This window comes from Spea bombifrons, chromosome 2 (genome assembly GCF_027358695.1).
Source record: "Spea bombifrons isolate aSpeBom1 chromosome 2, aSpeBom1.2.pri, whole genome shotgun sequence".
NCBI classification, from domain to species: domain Eukaryota; kingdom Metazoa; phylum Chordata; class Amphibia; order Anura; family Pelobatidae; genus Spea; species Spea bombifrons.
The window spans coordinates 11,110,528-11,129,746 of NC_071088.1; the positions used below are offsets into that span (position 1 = coordinate 11,110,528).

Consider the following 19,219-nt stretch of genomic DNA (forward strand, 5'->3'; position numbering starts at 1 on the left):
GGCTCTTGCTTCCTTATTCAGCAACAAACCTCTGATTGTCTTGGAGTGTTATATAAAGCCCTTTCATGCATGTTTGAGGCTATCAGATGTATTAATGTGCTGTTTCTCTGCATAATTCTACAGGTCTACCCAGAGCTTCAGATTACCAACGTTGTTGAAGCCAATCAACCAGTTACTATCCAGAACTGGTGCAAGCGAGGACGCAAGCAGTGCAAGAGCCACACACACATTGTGGTTCCCTACCGATGCTTGGGTGAGTAACCATAACTGTTACTTAGAAGTCTATTCAATAACCCTATGATTGAACCTTGAGTTTTCACCTTAGTGATTCCTTAAGCAACTCTGGTGGACTTCAACTTAACTGAGCCCTCGGCTGTTCAGAACCCATGTAACCCATCATAAGGAGTTTTGTGGCAAATGATGAGTTGCTACCATGTTCCTCGTACGAGGACTCTATTCAGATAAAGTAAGTAGGGCCTTAAGGAATTTTTAATCATCTCAAAATCTTCTCCCGTGCAACCAAGTTAAGTTTTTCCTATTTCTAACTAAGCTTTAATAGAGCCCATACTGTGTGTTTTTTCATCCATCTTGTGCTGTTCATTCTTCGTCCTGTCTGTCTGCTCAGGACTATTAGGAAAGTCAGACACCTGAGACCCTTAATGATTTCACTCCAGATTTGTGGCCTTAATGCTACATACCGTTGGATCCCCTTTTGAGAATATTCTTCTAGGTATCAGGTGATTGTCTTCTGCCGCCTCTGATGCTTCTACACTACCATTCCATGCAGGATCCTGGTTTCGAGCTGATACAAAGTTTAGTTACACATTGGTGTGTTTTCATACATTTTTTAAGAATGAAGTCACACGGGAGGCCCATTTTAACATCAATGAGGGACAGCTTCCATGATTATTAGCGTGCCTGGGTGTTGACATTTTAGCTGTGTCTCTATTTAGCTAGTAAGCTGTCTCTGTATGTTTATCGGTTGAGACTCAAGCACTGTAATTGACTAATAGCAGAATAATTGAAATGCAGTTGACTTTAGGAGGTATGGAGAAAAGGTTTTGCTTGCTCTCCTGAGAGGCGTCCTGCTGGGGGGAGTCGTGGTGACATTAATTTACCGGTGTCGTTTAGCTGCGTGTCTTATGCAGATACTTCCAGTGTCCTGAGATCACTTTCTATGTTATTGTTCTCTTTAAAATCCTTTGACGCCTTGGATAATATCAGCTCTCTGTTTGATTTATGCAGCAAAATTAAAACTATGCACCCTTCTAATGGTTAGGATACTGACTAAATGTCGTGAATTACAATGGAGGGTATAGGCATTCTTGCTGCTCCGGTCTCCCATGTCGCTCAAGCAATTTGTTAGAGGTGATTTGGGCTGGCTGAGTGTCATAGTAGTCGTACTCCATAATAACTGCAGCTTGAGGGATTGTCTACTCTCAACAGTATGGCACATTATATAACCAAAAAGCAAAAGAAGATCTCATGCAAGGGTCCAATATGAGTAAGCGGCTGTTGGGCGCGAAACGCGTTAACCCTCTTAGTCTCAGTCTATACTATCACTGCATGTATGCTGACTATTTTCAGTCTGTATGCAAAGAGTTATGTGATTGTGGGCGCAATTCTCTTCTGCAAATAATAGTTTTTGTTTTTTTTATCATCATAAAATTTTGCTTAGAAACAAAGGAACTCCAAAGGCTCTTACATGCTTTGTTGTTGTGGCGGTTGCTTTGTGCCCTGCTCCGGGAAGCTTCCTTATACCCTCGCATTTCGCAACATAGACATAATATGCTTAAATATTATAATACGCTCAAGATTCAATAGAGAAAACACTGCAGAAACAGTACAAAGAAAACCAAGGGGTTGTGCGAATTAATGGATGTGCGGGATCCTTCTCTGTTATAAGCATTATGATCGATTCTAGACGCGTAATGCGAAAAAATCCAATTTTCACAGTGAGATATGTCGGTTAACTGAGGGGGTGACGGAAACGCATTCTGCTGACTTTCACCAGGGAATAGGCTTAAAAGGAAAAGCTCAATATTGCTTATGCTGGGTAATCTGATTTTTTATATTATGATTACTATTAGTAATGATGCATTCTATTCCTTATTCCTTCAGCTAGATCCATATGGGGGCAGCCTGGGTATTTTTAATACCCATGTATTATTATTGTATTTTATTTATAAAGAAGCAAGAGATTCCGCAGCTGGGGGGGACAGTTACGCCCCTGGGGTGAAGAATTTGAACCATTGACGCTGATTTCTTTTCTTTTCCTGACGTAGCCGTTGAGAAGTGTATAGTAGCGGCACGCAGGACTTTGCGTAGGACTTTGCGACTTGCTCCCATTGACCTTCGACTTGGACTGTGTAGGAAGGTGAATGATAACCGCTTCTGCGTGAAACAACCTGTTTGCCTGCGATGACCTGTCTTGTCTGTCCTTGGAGAGCCATGTAGGCATTCTGGTGCCGCGTGCAATAGATTGTATCGGCCCAAAGCAGCCCTGCGTTCTCAGACCAGTAAATAATATGGAACCGATCTGTTAAATTAAAGAGCACCTGGGCTCAAGGTAAACTTACGGAATTTCACTGGAAGTCATGTCCGATTGTCCACAGTGAGGCTGACTAAGAAAGAAGACAAAATAATAGGAAGATGCAAGATGAGAAATGGAGCTGTGCGGCACAGAGACGGGGGACATTCAAAGAGAGTCTGGGAGAATGTGAGTGTGAGAGAATGTGAAAGAGCATGAGAGAGTGGATGAAAGTGACAACAAATTTCATTTCCAAATGCAATCCGATTTTTATGCAAAAGGAAGGGCAGGAAAAGGAACTTGTCCATAAAAGATTGGACCAAAACTAAACAAAAAATGTGTTAATTTGCACAAATCTACAATCACAAATTCCTTGCATATCCTCTTAATTTTTTCATGGGTACAGAAGTCTCCGTACGGTTTATTAGCCACATTTGTTTTCACACCCAGGCCCTTCTGTTTCACGTCCTCTGTCTAACCTTTCACACCTCAAGGAAGCATAATGATCTATCCGACATCTGTTCTGGAAATCCCACTTCAATCCTGCTAAACCCGAGATACGGAAAGTTCATCTTCCACGGGGTCCCTGGGGGTTCATTAAAATAAATATTGATTTGCATTCTGCTCTCTTTGAAACGGGTTCTGTGGTCACAGTTGAGTCGGGAAGTGGATCAGAATCTCTGCCATTAACATAATAGAACAGGCATTACTCTCGCTGCCATTATAGACTCCTCATTTGACCCATACATTGACCATAGCCGTTATATCCATTTATCTTATATTTATACAGCGCTAACAATATACATATATGCATGGGATAGGCATATGGCTCCTGAATCTAAGACAAGACCAATGACTGATCTAACGCTTACATCAGGAAAAATGGACAGATTAGATGGTTATTATCTGCCGTCAAATTCTATGTTTGTACTAAGCATTAAGAGCTGAAATATAAATATTGGGCAGAATACATATTTAATCATACACCCGCCCCCAGTGCATTTGCTAGCCCAGTGCTGTATATTATTATATTTGTATTATAATATAAATATTATATATATATGTATGAATGTGTGTATGTACAGATGTTCTTCCCATATTACATACTTAACCATGATGGTACAATTGTTTAAATTCAGTTGCGTTCCTCTCTTAAAAGCAACCTGTTGCCATAGCAACCTTCACTTTCTACCACAGGGTCACTTAAACATTCCAGAAAGATGAGGACACTTAGAACAAATGATTAATGCAATAAAGTATTTCTGACACTAATAGAACATTATATGTGCGCGTGTACGTGTTATTTATTTTTACGGTTACATCCGTGTAGATTTCAAATTATTTAGTATTTGTAAGATTTTTATAGTCTGACCGATTCAGTCAGCGCATGTGTGTGTTTTGGGTTTAATACATGATATTTAGTGAATTGTATCATTAGACTTGTTATAATAGGAAAGCGCTCAACCATCTGTCATACCGTTATGTCTTTCCGCTCCTGTTGCCGTAGTGACCGTGCGGCCCATCGTTAGTCTCTGACGAAACCAATATAAATAAACTGTTACAATTGTAACAGACGGGAGCTGAAATAATATCCTGAATAGTTTATTTTAATGCAAAAAAAGGCTGATATTGATTTTCATTTATTTCTATAAATCATTATTCAATCCCTGGGCTTTTTTTCGCGTTTCCGGGCCGCCATCTGCTGTGACGATTACGCTCAGATCCGCGGGCCGGGTTCCGTCGCTGGATATATTTTCGCGAGTTCTAAAAGTGGGACAATGCTGCCAAATCGCCCTCCATGGAGACTGCTGAGTTTTAACCATCATTTAACCATTTTTTTTTTAAAGAAAATTATTACGACGTGACAAATTTTGGCCCGTATTTGACTTCCAACCAGCCATCGTCGGCAACATGATGGTAAAAGTACCCCAACACCTAAAGTCTGTTACATTACTTAAATTCAGATTCATTGCCTGAGAATAAAGCCTGAGCGCCCCTCCGGACTATTGTGTGTTTGGAGTTTTTTTCATATATCACTGTTGGTACCCAATATATGTATGGAGAGTTTGGAATGTTTGTGGTTTTATCTTTTGTATTTGTGGCCTTTAAGACATTACCCGCCATTTCTCCGGCAAAAAAAAAAAAAGAATGTTTCATCTTTCGATTAAGCTTTCCGTGTATTTTTATCTCACAACTGTAATCTTCATCGTCCTAAAAGATCAAAGGGCTTTCTCCCTACTCCCGTTGAATCTCTGCTCCGAGATGCATGTCCGCGTGTAGTTTTTGCGTGTTGTTTGTTTGTTCCTTTGATGTATGTTTTCTGACAACATACTTTGAAATGTAATTGTTCAAGTTTCGAGTTAAAGGCTGTTCCTTCTTTCATCTTTGGGGTAAACAAGAGTTTACGTGCGCATGAACAGCCAAATAATCATGTCCCCGGATTGTCGCAGATAAGGGGTTTACCGTTTTCAATCCATATCCTCAGAAGTGTGTTCGTTATGTAGAAAAGTGCAACAACATTTAACTTGGCTGGATTCTAATACGTTATATGGGCCAAACACGTCCAAAAACTGCATATTCCAGGTCCCTCGTCCTGACCCTAGTACCAGTGAGGGTATATAAAGTTTATTTGCGTATTATTTAACATGGCGCCATCATATTCCGCATCTCTGTACGATAGTTGTTTCAGTAATCTCCATAGTGTAGTAGATACATTATTTATATTATTTTTATTTAGTGCTGGCAGATTCCCGTAGGGCTGTAGATAACCCTGTATGAGTGGCCATCTAATATATGTGGGAATAGTTCTTGGTCCCGTCATACTGCCTTTTTCCTGTACAGCATATAGTGTCTGTGGGTTAGGCTTGGAGTTTAAATATCTCAGTTGTGTCTTACTGGATCTTTAAAGAGGTTCTAGTTCATGCCATTGGAAGTGCATATACTCTGGATGAGTGACTTGGTACCCAAGTAGCTTTCCGTAGTGAAGGATTATTTCATGTGATTATAACAGCGTACAGTTCTGGAGACCCTATCTACAGAAGGATATTATCACACTGTAGAGAGTTCAGCGACAAACATGGTAAATGGTTTCCATCGGGAGGGAAGCTTATTGGAAAGGAGGAGAAATTCCAGAACAAGAGGTCACAGTCTAAAACTAGAGGGTCGGAGGCTTAGAGGTAATGTAATTCCTGCAGCGTTCCTTACACCAATCATTCAAGGGGTCCAACAAAACGAGAATTGACAGACTAATATCACCCTATACATTAGGTAAAAGGCCAATCTCACAATCTAGAGGCATCACAAAGTTGTACTGTTTTTAAGTGCAATAGTGATCCTTGGATGACACGGGCACTTTAATGGTCTATGGTAAATCTGAACTGAATAATTCTGCATTATTGTTTGCTGTATGGTTACCAATCCTAGTTTCAAGACAAATGAGAATAGATTGTAGATAAAGTGCCGTTATCTCCGCTAAGATGCATAGAATTCCCATTTTGTCTAATGTCGGCAAGCTTTTTCAGGGATAAACCCCGCCAAATACGAGACCTGAATCTCAATTTCTAAAACAAAAAAAAGACACATTTATAAATTGAACTCTTTTTTTTCTTTTGCAGAATGATATACCTGGAAATTCAGTTTTGGTCAGTTGTATTTCCCGCTATACCAGATAGTTCTACAACATGGAAACTTTAAATGTTACGTACCTGATATTTGTTTTACAGAGGGCGTTTTAAACACAAACCATAAAATATTTTTATTTCTGCACAATGTGATAACATAAGGTGGTATTTGACATGGTATTTGAGAACCACATGATGAACGTTCTCCAGATGCACAAAAACATCAAAGGAACAAGGGGTTTTCCGCCTTTGTAGTTCCGGATTATTGCCACTATTTATCAAACTTTTTATGGGCCATGTTTGTCGTTATTTTGTTGAAAACCTTTTTTTCCTACCTGAACCAAATGCGGTTTTGTCTGTTCATTGTGATTATTTCAATGAATTTCAGTTCAATGTTTCCAGTGGGGAGTTTCATGGAAATATAAATAATTTTGGTTAGCCGTTTAGTTTAGCCTTGAAGCTGGTTTTGTTTCATTTTGTTTCAATAAACTCCCTTTATCTGCAGTCACAGAGGCTGCCGTTGTTGTCAGTCATGTGATTTTGGTGATTTTCCTATCTCAAACTCCACACTGAGCTGATTCTTTATGGCAAAGCTAATGGAGTCCTATTTCTCTAATGAAGTCAGTTGTTATGTTCTTTCCTAATAAAACCTTTATTAGATGTCTTCCCACTGAGACCTGGCATAAAGAGTCTGGTTTCACACAAAAAGAGTGTGGTTTTAAATTCACAGTAAGTGTAATTATTTAAACATTCTCAGTTTTTAATGGTGTATTTTTTCTTGTGGAAGTTGAAATTAATGGTGGACTAGCATAACAAGCAATTGTTCGGGAAATAATAACAATCATATCAGGACATAATAACAATAGATGACATATTATACCATGTCACGATTTATTCAACAAAAATAAACCCGAAATGGAGAAGCCATGCGTGAAAAACAGCCTTCTATAAATATTAAGATGCTAAGACAGGTGCTGCTAATCAAATGCCCTTGATTAATTGACCAATGGCCTGTGTGACCACCTCTATAAAAGCCACAATCTTAGCAGTTTGCTAGTCTGGAGCATTTAGGTGCATGTTAACACAATGCCAAGGAGGATATGTCCTGATATGTAAAACCATAAAATTCAAAGTGGGTATACTTTCTTTTTCACACAACTGTATATACAGTATATATTATATAAAGTGATGTGCAAATGTTTTAGGCAGGTATGAAAAACTGTAAAGTAAGAAGGCTTTCATAAATAGACCTATTTATAGTTTATTTGTCTCATTTAACAAAATGCAAAGTGAGTGAGCAGAAGGAAAATGTCAATCAAATAAATTTTTTGGCGTGACCAACCTTTGCCTTCAAAACAGCATCAGTTATTCCAGGTACGCTATTTGATTTAGATTTTTCATCTGTCCACTCACTTTGCATTTTGTTAAAGGATAAAAATAAACTAATAAACATGAACGTACACTAAAAGCCTTGTTGGGGTATCAAGATACATATTACACAAGCGTGACCTTAGCTGGTCTTGATCTCCTTGGAATTAAATAGGAAATGTTGCGTTCATCAAAGTGACTCCCATCCATCTTTCTCGTGCTGTTTCAAAAATGTTTACGTACAGTGGTTTCAGTTTTTAAGGCCAAGGTAATATTTCAAAAATGTTGTTTCAACGATAGTTTTATATTTAATGTTTAAACCGTGAACATTCGTCGAAAGTAAATCTGCAGTACATGATTTCAGTGTTTTGTGCATCTGAGCACGTGAATTATATTTCTGCTGGATGAAACTTTCCTAAATATATCAATTTTAATGTTCTCAGGGGATCTTATTTCATGTAGATCTCTTCTGGTATCACCCCATTGTATTCATGAGATTTCTATAAAATATTTAAGAATTATGAACTCTGAAGGAAGTCTAAATACATACATTTAGTAAAAACCTGCTTGTTATAATATGATAATAGTTGTATGTTCATTATTTATACACAGAGGAACGTAACACTAAGTAAACTCCCCATTTTTCCCTTGCAGTTGGTGAATTTGTAAGCGATGCTCTCCTTGTTCCTGATAAGTGCAAGTTCCTTCACCAGGAGCGAATGGACATTTGTGAGACTCATCTGCACTGGCACACAGTCGCTAAAGAGGTAACATTTAAAGAAAAAATAACATTCTTTGTCCTTGTCATATCTGTTACAGTGACTACCCTGGTCTCTGTTTTCGTCTTTCCTGGCGCTTAATCCCTTTAACGCTTGGCTGTTGGGTCGTATTTTCATTTTTAGGAGGACTGGGGCACTTTTTGTTTTATTTTTTCTATAGTTAGGTTTTAGATGTTTTATCGTAAACTGCACGCACTTAACCTAGGGAAACACACGTTTATATGTAAATTTTCAAGAAATGTTAAATTATATGGTTGTTATAGTTGCCTAGTTTAAGCCAAGCCTTGCATCACATGAGATAATGGGGGGGGGGTGCTTTTTCTACCATTATTTCCACATATATGATAAATAAAAACACCCTCTGCCCCTTATCAAATCTATATTTACTTCTACATGCATGACATAAGTATACATCTATATGCCTGGACGTATTAACGTATTAAAAGTAACAATGAATATATTAAGGCTGGTTATTATTCACCCAAAAAGTAGACAGAAGTTGTTCCAAATAATAAATAATAATGATTGTAAAGCACATGTGGTTGGTGTGGCTATTGGTGTTCATGGCACGCACCTCATTAGCCAACACCTGTTCTTTCTTAATATAATTCAGAAATTTAGCTGCAAAAATTACCAACCGGACATGACAAAAATAGGGGTTCATTTTGCAGAGTAAAACACTGTAATGCAGGCAAGTTTGAATGCCAAGAAGGTCCTTAAACATGAAACATTAAAATAATTTTTGCCGTGCATTCCAAAATGCTTATATAGAACTAATTAAAACTATTTGAATGTGGCTCTCAAGGGGACATTTTAATGCATATGATAGCTGAGTGGTCTCTTTACATTGGAGCACTTTCCTGCTGCTTCAAGCATGATGGGTGATGAGAAAGATCAGACCACAGAGGAGGCATTCGACAGCAGCCATGGAGCTGCAGCTTCTCTTGAAGGTAATACTAAGTTTGAACAATGCAAATTAGGGTACTTACAAAGTGCTTTAAAATGCATTTTTTGTTCAATATCCTGCCTCAGACATGAGTGTCCTGATATGCCATTTTCAGGACAAGCTATTTAATATACAGCAGGGGGCCATCTTTTCTTTCCTCTTTATTTTGTGGAAATTCCCAGCATATACCAAACCTTTGCCTGCTGTTTGTCTTTAGTCTTGTAGTGAGAAGAGTATGAGTCTCCATGATTACGGGATGCTGCTTCCCTGTGGGATTGATAAATTTCGAGGAGTGGAGTTTGTGTGCTGTCCAGCAGCAGATGAAAGCGACAGCTTTGACTCGGCTGATGCGGAAGACGACTCCGATGTGTGGTGGGGAGGTGCCGATGCTGATTATGCTGATAGGAGGTGAGTCTTGCTCTATGCTGCCGAGTAGCTTGTTCCCTCATAGTTGTCTTCTCTTACTTTAGCCTAGGCTTTAGTATTTATGGTTAGCGGTTCTTAAGATGGAAATCCATCTGATGTAGGGCATCATTCCTGATTCCTTTGCGTACACTGGTCTACAAGAGAGACCAAAGCCAATGGAAATCCAATCTCTATTGTGGTTCTGTTCCATGGGAGGACCCTTCAGAAACCCTTTCTCTGTTGTGGTTCTGTTCCATGGGGAAGACCCTTCAGAAACCCATTTTCTGTTGTGGTTCTGTTCCATGGGGAGGACCCTTCAGAAACCCATTCTCTGTTGTGGTTCTGTTCCATGGGAAAGACCCTTCAGAAACCCATTCTTTGTTGTGGTTCTGTTCCATGGGGAGGAGGACCTTCAGAAACCCATTCTCTGTTGTGGCTCTGTTCCATGGGGAGGACACTTTAGGAACCCATTCTCTGTTGTGGTTCTGTTCCATGGGGAGGACCTTCAGAAACCCATTCTCTGTTGTGGCTCTGTTCCATGGGGAGGACCCTTCAGAAACCCATTCTCTGTTGTGGCTCTGTTCCATGGGGAGGACACTTTAGGAACCCATTCTCTCTTGTGGTTCTGTTCCACAGGGAGGACCCTTCAGAAACCCATTCTCTGTTGTGGCTCTGTTCCATGGGGAGGACACTTTAGGAACCCATTCTCTGTTGTGGTTCTGTTCCACGGGGAGGACACTTTCGGAACCCATTCTCTGTTGTGGTTCTGTTCCACAGGGAGGACCCTTCAGAAACCCATTCTCTGTTGTGGCTCTGTTCCACGGAGAGGACCCTTCAGAAACCCATTCTCTGTTGTGGTTCTGTTTCATGGGGAGGACACTTTAGGAAGCCATTCTCTGTTGTGGTTCTGTTCCACAGGGAGGACCCTTCAGAAACCCATTCTCTGTTGTGGCTCTATTTCCTGGGGACCCCTGGTATTTTTTCATTGCTGTACATTTTTGAGCTTCCCAAACTCGCGTAAAGTGTAACAAGATCTCTTTGCTAACTACATTTGATGTAACATTTTAAAAAATAATCGAATTCCCATCCGAGGCATGTCAGGAGGCCAAACAAATGCCTTCCTTTGATTAGAGAAAAATGTTTTAATCTATTACTTTCTTGCTCAAATAAGAAGCATTTCAGAAGCATTTGATTTTGCCAATTGCTTTGTTCTTGACTTCAGTTAAACACATTTGACGTCGATACGCGCTCAAGCAGCGATGCAGAATAATTGCTACTGCTCCAAGCATAGATAATTTGGAACGGAATCATTTCATGCTTAAAGAATATTCTCTATTTGTGAGAAAGGCCTCTTTCCATTATATTGTATTTAACAGAATCAGAGGTGATACGAGGATATTACCCTCAAGTGTGTACGTTGTGCTTAATTCTGCTGATAGGCATGCCTGTAACTACTTTCCAGCGTTTCGAAAGCCTGCAACAAATTGGTTAAAGAGAGAAGTGTCTCGTGTGTTTATCAGAAACTTAACGAAACCAAGAAGGTGGTGGCTGCAGCTATTAAATGTGAGATGTTTTTAATAGTTTTGGCAATCAGATTATTATTATTGATCATTAGATGGTGTTTCCAGTTATCTTTTACTGAACATGTGCTGGCTGCATGAAGGGCTACAGCTCTTAATTAAAGCAGTGTGTGTGTCGGTGATGCCATTCAATCTCAGGTTAGTGATTGAATTATTATTTATTGTTCTATAGCGCCATCAAACTCTGTAGAGCTGTACAATGGGTAGACAGGACGAAATAAGTAGTATGTGACATAACAAATTGACAGAGACAACAGGTGAGGAGGGCCCTGCTCAAACGAGCTTGCGTCTCCTTTGGAGACGCTTGTTTTCCCAAACACACGTCCATGCGTGGTTACAGGCTTTGGGTAAATTTATCTAGAGTATTTAAAGGTACTCTCACTATAGAAGAATGCAAGTTCTCTTTGAGTAACCCTAACCCAAAAAACTTAAAGCTCTTACCTGACACAGAAGATGCATCTCTGCTGCAGCAGCTGCCCTTCTTGCCCTTAGTCTGACTGTTCATGCCACTGATTGGCTGCTTGATGCAGCCGAATAGTGGCAGAAAAATCCTCCCATAGAAATCAATAGGAGGAATTTCCACACGTGCACAAGGGTGAATATATCATGAGCAGGAAGATATATTCAGCTGAACTCATATCCAGTACGTCATTTACTTTGGGGAAGAAAACATATATATGTGGAGGGGGGATTCTGCAGACCGTGACCGGCTTTTTGTTGGCTAGGGCTATATTGCAATATTGCTCTATTCTATGTTAAATGTTCTTAGGTGCCCTCACCATCTTGAGGCTCCTCAATTTAGGGGGAAGCTGCAATATCCTTTAGAAACATATTATTAGTCAAATCCGTCCAGGGTGACTATTTATCATCATTTGTACGTTTTACAGTTAGAGGCCAATCTTGATAAGATTTCTCTCCTAGGAGGATTTCCAAGCTCTCGCTATGCAGCTTTGAGCTGCGATATATGTTTAAAGAGTATGGCTTTTGGCTTTGGAAGGAAACCGGAAAAAAAGTAGTGGAGCTGGTCTAGGTGATTTGTCTATGGGAGTGCGTAACGGTTTATTTACCAATTTGTGGATAGGATCCTAATAGGAAAGGATCTTAGTGCAGAACCACCACAACGCGGGTGCCATTATGTCATTCTCCACGCATTCTCTCCAACAACATTTATTACAAGGGGGAAATATCATGTTCAACCTGTACGGTACAAGATACCACCTAAATAAAATCGGCCATCTTAGCTTTAGACTTTTGGCCACTAGAAGGTATCACAAACTCCTTAAGACACCAAGATATATTGGATGAATAAAGGTACATCTTCAAAATTGACGCATTTTTTTTTTGCAATAACACCACAACATGGCCCCTGCCATTTATATGTATTACATATAAAAGGTATTTTTAATAGATTATGTGACTTGAAAATCTTCCTGCGTCGGCATCCATAGGTGGTACTTTGTGAAACGGACCATGCAGCTATCCATTGTACAGTGCTATGGAATGAGATGGAGCTATATAAAACAATAAATAATAATATATACATGACAAAATACTCAGGGTACCTTGTTTAACTAATAATTACCGGCTTTCTTCATTTAGAAACAATATGTTACATCTAATTGTTTCCAAGTGGAAACTAAAAAATAAATAAATGATGAAACGGCTGTTTTTGGGGGGCGATTTCCAGAATGCTGCGTCTGCAGCTCCATACAGCATTAGGATATAAAACCGGAGCCGTTTCTGATATAAACGAGCTCTGTGCATGAACAATGCGTCTAATCGGAGAAATAATGGCTAGGAAATTGTGTCATCGGCAGTATCCAGCTTCAGGGCTGTTATCATGAGTGGTGTTTTGCCTTAAGCTTTGCTGAATACAAAGGTTGTTATATTAAAATAATCTAATGATGAATCACATAACGTATGGTAGTGTTTCAGGGTTTGGCTTTTTATTCTTTTATTGGTATCGTATTGATTTATGTAGCACTGTCGTAGTCCATGGTGCTGTACAATGGGCTTTTAAAGAATGCTATTAAATGAACATATTGTTTGCTCGGAACGGCACACACCTTAACCTTTTCATAATGATTGTGATTTATGCATCTTTTTGCTGGTAATTGCTTTGTATATAACTATATGCTTTACTTTCATGCATAATTTACCTTCAATAGTTGCTGAAGTCCAAATTTCAGCAGAGCTTGAAGTCAGCGGTGCTCCCATCGACCTCGGTGTTTCGGAATTGGTGTCCCTTTTGCTTTTGAATTTAGTGGTTCTTGTACATTTGACATAAAAAAATGTAATGACATCAGAAATGTTTTTACCTTCTGCACTGCCCTCTGCCAGGCCCTCCAGTCGCAATCTTCTACACCGTTATGATGTCATATCCCGATGCAATTGAGGTTGTCCTTGATATTGGGTCAATGGGCAGGTTGGGGAGATCAGAGATCCTCCTTGTAGCCAAGCCATTGAGAAGAGGCACATCAGGGACCCTGAATTCACTATAGGGTTATCAGTCCCTGGTTTGGTGGCTGATGGGTTGCTGAGTTGTTGCCCCCAGTGATGCCACCCTAGTCGAGAGTACACCACAGGCTTTTTATAGTGTAAATACACTTTATAGATTATAGTAAAAACATTATATGCCAAAATACTGCATTTATAGGTAAGATTACATTGCATTGGAAGTTATATTAAGCTTCATTCTGATGCAAAGTTATTGGTGACATTTTCACACTTTTACGCACACACTTTGTATTCCACTTTATATATAAGCATATAAGTATGCGGTGGTTCCATTTCTGTGCTCGGCATAGAAACCAATAAAGTGAATTCAACAAAATCAATTCCAAATTGGATTGGGTGATATTGTACAGAGCGCCCAAGGGTGCTAACTAATGACCAGCGCGTAACATCATTAGTCCTCGCTGACCTGCGTGGAGTGATTATTGGAAGGGCTCGATTGTGCGCTGATAACACATATGTCTTCAACCTAAAGCCGTGTAACCGCTAGGGGCCACGGTGCTGTTTCATACTTCAGAAATCAAATCGAATAGATTAATGGTTAATGGGGAGATCGAATTGTATTTTGCAGAGAAATTTCTTAAAATGTAATTTATGTATTTCTTATTACCGATTTCTTACTTAATGGCCCTCCAGCTTGATGATTTGTTAGTAATTTACCAATACAAGTCATATATATATATATATATATATATATATATATATATATATATATAATGTGTATATATATGTATATAAAAAAAAAAAGGCCTCCTGCACAGTGGAACACATCATATGGAACAAGTATGTATGTAGGACTATATATATATATATATATATATATATATATATATATATATATATCTATATCCATGCTGAATTCTTAATTGTATATGATGATATATATATTATATATATTTATATAGGCAATATACATTTCTAATTTGATATTTTATGTTATATATTTACTGTTTACAAAAGGTTATGAGTTTTATAGATTATGTATTTGTGAATTAACATTGTATATGCCAAGTTGTTCAACATTATGTTAGAAAGGCATGGTGGCTACTACAATATATAGAATAAAGAAAAAAAGGTTTTCTCATGTGTAAAAATAAGATAAAAAACCATACAAAAAAAGAAATGCCTTGAAATTCATATTTTTTCGGCATTTGCAATGTAACATTCCGCATTAACAGTTTCTTTTCTTTCTTTGTAAACAAAATGTTCTCTCTGACTTAATTGAAAATGCAGGCTTCAGAAAGCACTTGAATGCACAAGAGCCACATATCATTCAGAATAATATCTCTGATGTGCATTGTCGGTCTCTGAAAACAAAGGCGCGCTCAGTTTTTGGGTAATAGTTCATTTCATGTCCTAAATCTTTTGTCGATTTTGAAAGACAAGTGAGATTATGAAGTGTATTTTCTCTCTACAATTATTTCTGAAGCGATTCGGAGCAGATGTGAAGCCCAGAGTGACAACCAATGGGTGCTTTTCTTTAAAATGTGAAAAGCTAAATATTCTCTTTTTCTATTTTTTCTTTCTCCATTTGGAGTGGTTGACATAATGGAGAACATTATTACCAAAGTCTTAATAAAATATATCCAGTGTCAAGTTTTTCATTGAGGTCGCAAATGAGGTGCCATTTTAAGATACTTTTGGTTGGGGGCTTGCCCTACAGCTGCTTTGCCTTTTTTTTCAGTGGAATTAGGCTGATTTGCATGAAAACTAGTTGTATTAACAAACATTAATGAGAAACATTGGTCACCATTAGCCAAATCAAGAACTCTTAAGCTGGCTGCACTTCAAAGAGGCTCTAAAGAATGTCGGGTTGTAGAGCTTTTTGTCTCAGACAGTAACTGATGGTTTTACTACGTACGTGAGATACTACATCCCTGTTCCCTTCTTAATCTGAATTTACTTTGTTGCTTTTAGCGTGCTGCACCCTCATTCCCATTGTGTTATGAGTTCAGGGACCCTTAAACTATCTTCATTAAGTCACCTGCAAGATAAACTATCTTTACATATTATCCGCGTTTCAATCAACTCATCCAAGCAGGCCTTTCCTACTCTCTCGCTTCCCCCTCAACCACTGACTAGACTGTAAGCTTGTAAGTCAAGGGAATAAGGTGGCAAAGGTAGATATGTAGAATTGATGAATGAACAACATAAGGGCGTGGAAAAAGCATGTATAACAGTTTGGTTATGATTGGTTGATGATATGGTTATGAGAGAGATAAAACTGAGATAAACAAAGCCACTCGGGTTACAGCAAAATGTTTTTCAAAACAATTGGTGCTATAATGTAGGTGATAGCTGTCTATTTACGTATAGTACAGTTGATTGGCAGGTTGTCACTTTCTTTGACGTTTGTAATTTGAGAATAACCATTTTATAGGAGTTTTGCTTGTAAAATATAATGATATTGATCCACGAAGGCATCTAGCTGATTAAAGACCATGCTGCTCATTATGGATTAATCTATTCCCCTGTGTGTTAGTCTAATTGAAATGAAGATGCTTCTTGTAGAATTCAGGGCATTATTAAAGAGATGAGAAGATCAAATAGCGTGGAATCGTTGTTTACTTTGAAGTTTGCATGAATACAAAGCTTTACAAACAGGATTTAGAGTTAAGAATTCAGTGTAATTGGGATTGAAATGCAAGTCTTTCTATCCATAAGCGATAGCTAACGAGTAACCCCGATAACAGTGTATGTATTTCTAGTAGGGATTACGCCATTTTTATTTATTTTTTGCCAATTGACTCCATTTTTCTTGGAAACTTTCTTTCCAAGTGAGATATTTTTTTCCTGGTAGATGTGGTGACCTCAAAGCCCATAAGAAGTCTGAGGTCATCGAATATTGTTAGAAACTGCTCCTTCATCCCAAATCCTTTTTTTTCCACTTTTAAGTGTATTCATTTTAAATTTTGCATCCCGGATTCCTGTATTTTTTCCTCATGCAGCTCAAACTAATCGGATGTCAGTACCGCACAGCTACTAAAATAATGCAAAATGGTCAATATTTAACGCTAGATTTGATGTTTTACCAACCAATAAACTTCTGTAGTTTAGAAAAGTTTTATTATTGGCCCCTAGAATTATCCCCAGCCATTTTCTTCTGTTCCATTCAGAAAGCGTAATTTTTGGTTTCTTTGCACTTCACCTTTTATTATTTATTTAATCTTTAATTTCTATTTTAGTCGCTCAAGACTGATAGGTTGAAAAATTGAAAATGTGGTATCTCTATTAAAAAGCAGCGGATTAGGGATTTTAATGATACTTGTAACTTTGTCAGGTAAAACCGACAGGAATTTGAGACATGAAAGGATTGGAGTGTGACCCCTGGAGGCAACTTGTGTTGTTATTTCCGAATCCTGCCAGGAACACGCTCTGCAATTAGTCTCGGCTGTTTAAGGCTGAAGTATGAATCCCAAGAAGAGCGAGAACCAGACAAAATAATTGATTACATGATTTCTTTCAACAGCTTTCTGAAAATTAGGTTTTTATTATGTGTGACCTGAAACCTCGTGTTAAAGCTTCAGTTTGCGCTCGGTAACTGGAATTAGATTTTGACAAATTTATGTTCCGGCGGGTTGGAAATATATAGCATGTTACTCAACATGGATGATGGGGAGTATTCTACAGAGGAAGAAGGGGGTTGCTAAAGTATATTTGTTAAAAGACATTTACATTAAAAGCGTCTTAAGTTTTTCCTGCGGTACTAAAAGAAGGGCTCGCAGTGTCGCAACTAAGCATGTAATATTAAAAAAAAAAAAAAAAAACTGAGGAAAACATTAATAAACTAAAGGTATATACTTTTATCGTAGGTAGTAACTTCAGTATGTCATATTAACATGTTTTTGCGGTTATTTTTTATTTATTTAAAAAAAATTTTTTTTTTAACTATTTTCTTTAAAAAGCGTCAGCAGTCATAGTTGGCCAAGCCTCATATATTTTGCTTTTGTTTATTTAGTGATGACAAGATGATGGAAGGTCAGCAGGATGAAGAGGAAGAAGTGGTAGAGGTGGAACCAGATGAAGTAGACGATGACGATGAAGATGATGGAGATGATATGGATGAGGAACCTGAGGAAACATTTGAAGAAGCTACTGAAAGGACCACAAGTATTGCCACGACTACCACCACCACCACAGAATCTGTGGAAGAAGTTGTCAGAGGTAGGCTTGTTTTAAAATAAAGAAAACATATATATGAGAATTTTACTCAGTAACAAACCAATGATTCTGGAACCCCTGATCTTCCTTTTAAGTAAGGTGTTTTGATAATGTGTGTTCTATTAGGTCACTTTAAATATATCCCAACATGTAATTTATTGCTTTAAAAGGTTGTAGTGGGGGATTCCTGCATATGATGTACTACCCATTTAACGACCTTCATTTGCTCGTTTTTTTTCTTGCCCCATATAGAAGCAGGACACTGGGCGTGCGGCGTTGGATTGTTATAGAATATAGAATATAAATGTGGCAAAAACATTTTTTTTACATTCAAGCACATGCTGTTTTCATTTAACATTTTAGACTTTTATTTTTACGCCATTAAGCAGCAAAAGATGTATCCCGTTTGATCCTACGGCTACCAGACCTGTTGTATTGGCACAGATAATTTGTATATTCAGCATATTGAGTTTAATGATTGCTCTAAACCTCTGCAGCCATTTCTTTAAGAACCTTATCATCCTTCCAAGTTATGCAGGGAATTCTAGATTCCATCCACCTCCCCCCCAAGAATGACCGGATAAAAGGAAAAATTCAAGTAAATAATTCATTAGCGGAATATGGAAACAAGTTTTGCAACACAAAATGTCTTAGCCAGCTCTTTGTATGATTGTAAATCATTCCATTCGGCACGTTGCAATAATGCTTTACCATTTTCCCCTAGAAAGCCAATTATCTGTCTGTGTGTTTGAAACCTGACGTTAATTGGCAGTCCCATTACGCAGCTGTGCATGTACCTCCGTATTACACGGACGACTGTAGCTCATATATATGAAATATGTGCATATTTAAGCATTTAGATTGCGAGGACATGTGGAGCTGCACCTCTGTTTTAATTTTCACTTACACTGTTATTCTACAGGTTTTATACGTTCAAAGTGTGCCAAAAGTATGTTAAATCGGCACAACCAAACGGATCTGTTTTTGTTTTCCTTTCCTGAAATCGTTAGAACCCATAAAATAATACTGATATTGTTCTTCCTAAGATATAAAGTTTAAAATGAATCTGTCATGTGACCCCTGTAATCAGTAGTACTGATCGCCATGGTGAACGGGAGCTGACAGTGGCCCGTTTTAGGGCCGACGGCCTCCTGGCTTAGATAGGTTGGGCACAGCTGCCTTCAGTACTTTGATGTTGGGAGAGGCATCCAATCACATTACACTACCGTCCACCAATCAGAAAGTGGAGCGACCCGAGGAGATTGAACCCGTAAGAACCAGTAATAATCAAGTGTGAGTGAGTGACCATCCACAGC

The 19,219-nt window shown here is 38.4% G+C and overlaps 1 protein-coding gene across 2 annotated transcripts in view; it reads left to right on the forward strand.

The window, feature by feature from the left end:
* Positions 1-19,219, forward strand: part of APP (amyloid beta precursor protein) — an 85,181-nt gene that overhangs the window by 39,776 nt on the left and 26,186 nt on the right. For both annotated transcript variants that reach the window (XM_053456823.1, XM_053456824.1), the window contains exons 3-6: positions 124-253; positions 8,173-8,285; positions 9,461-9,651; positions 17,701-17,906. In XM_053456823.1, the coding sequence (XP_053312798.1) occupies positions 124-253; positions 8,173-8,285; positions 9,461-9,651; positions 17,701-17,906 (640 nt within the window). The remainder of the gene's footprint in view (positions 1-123; positions 254-8,172; positions 8,286-9,460; positions 9,652-17,700; positions 17,907-19,219) is intronic.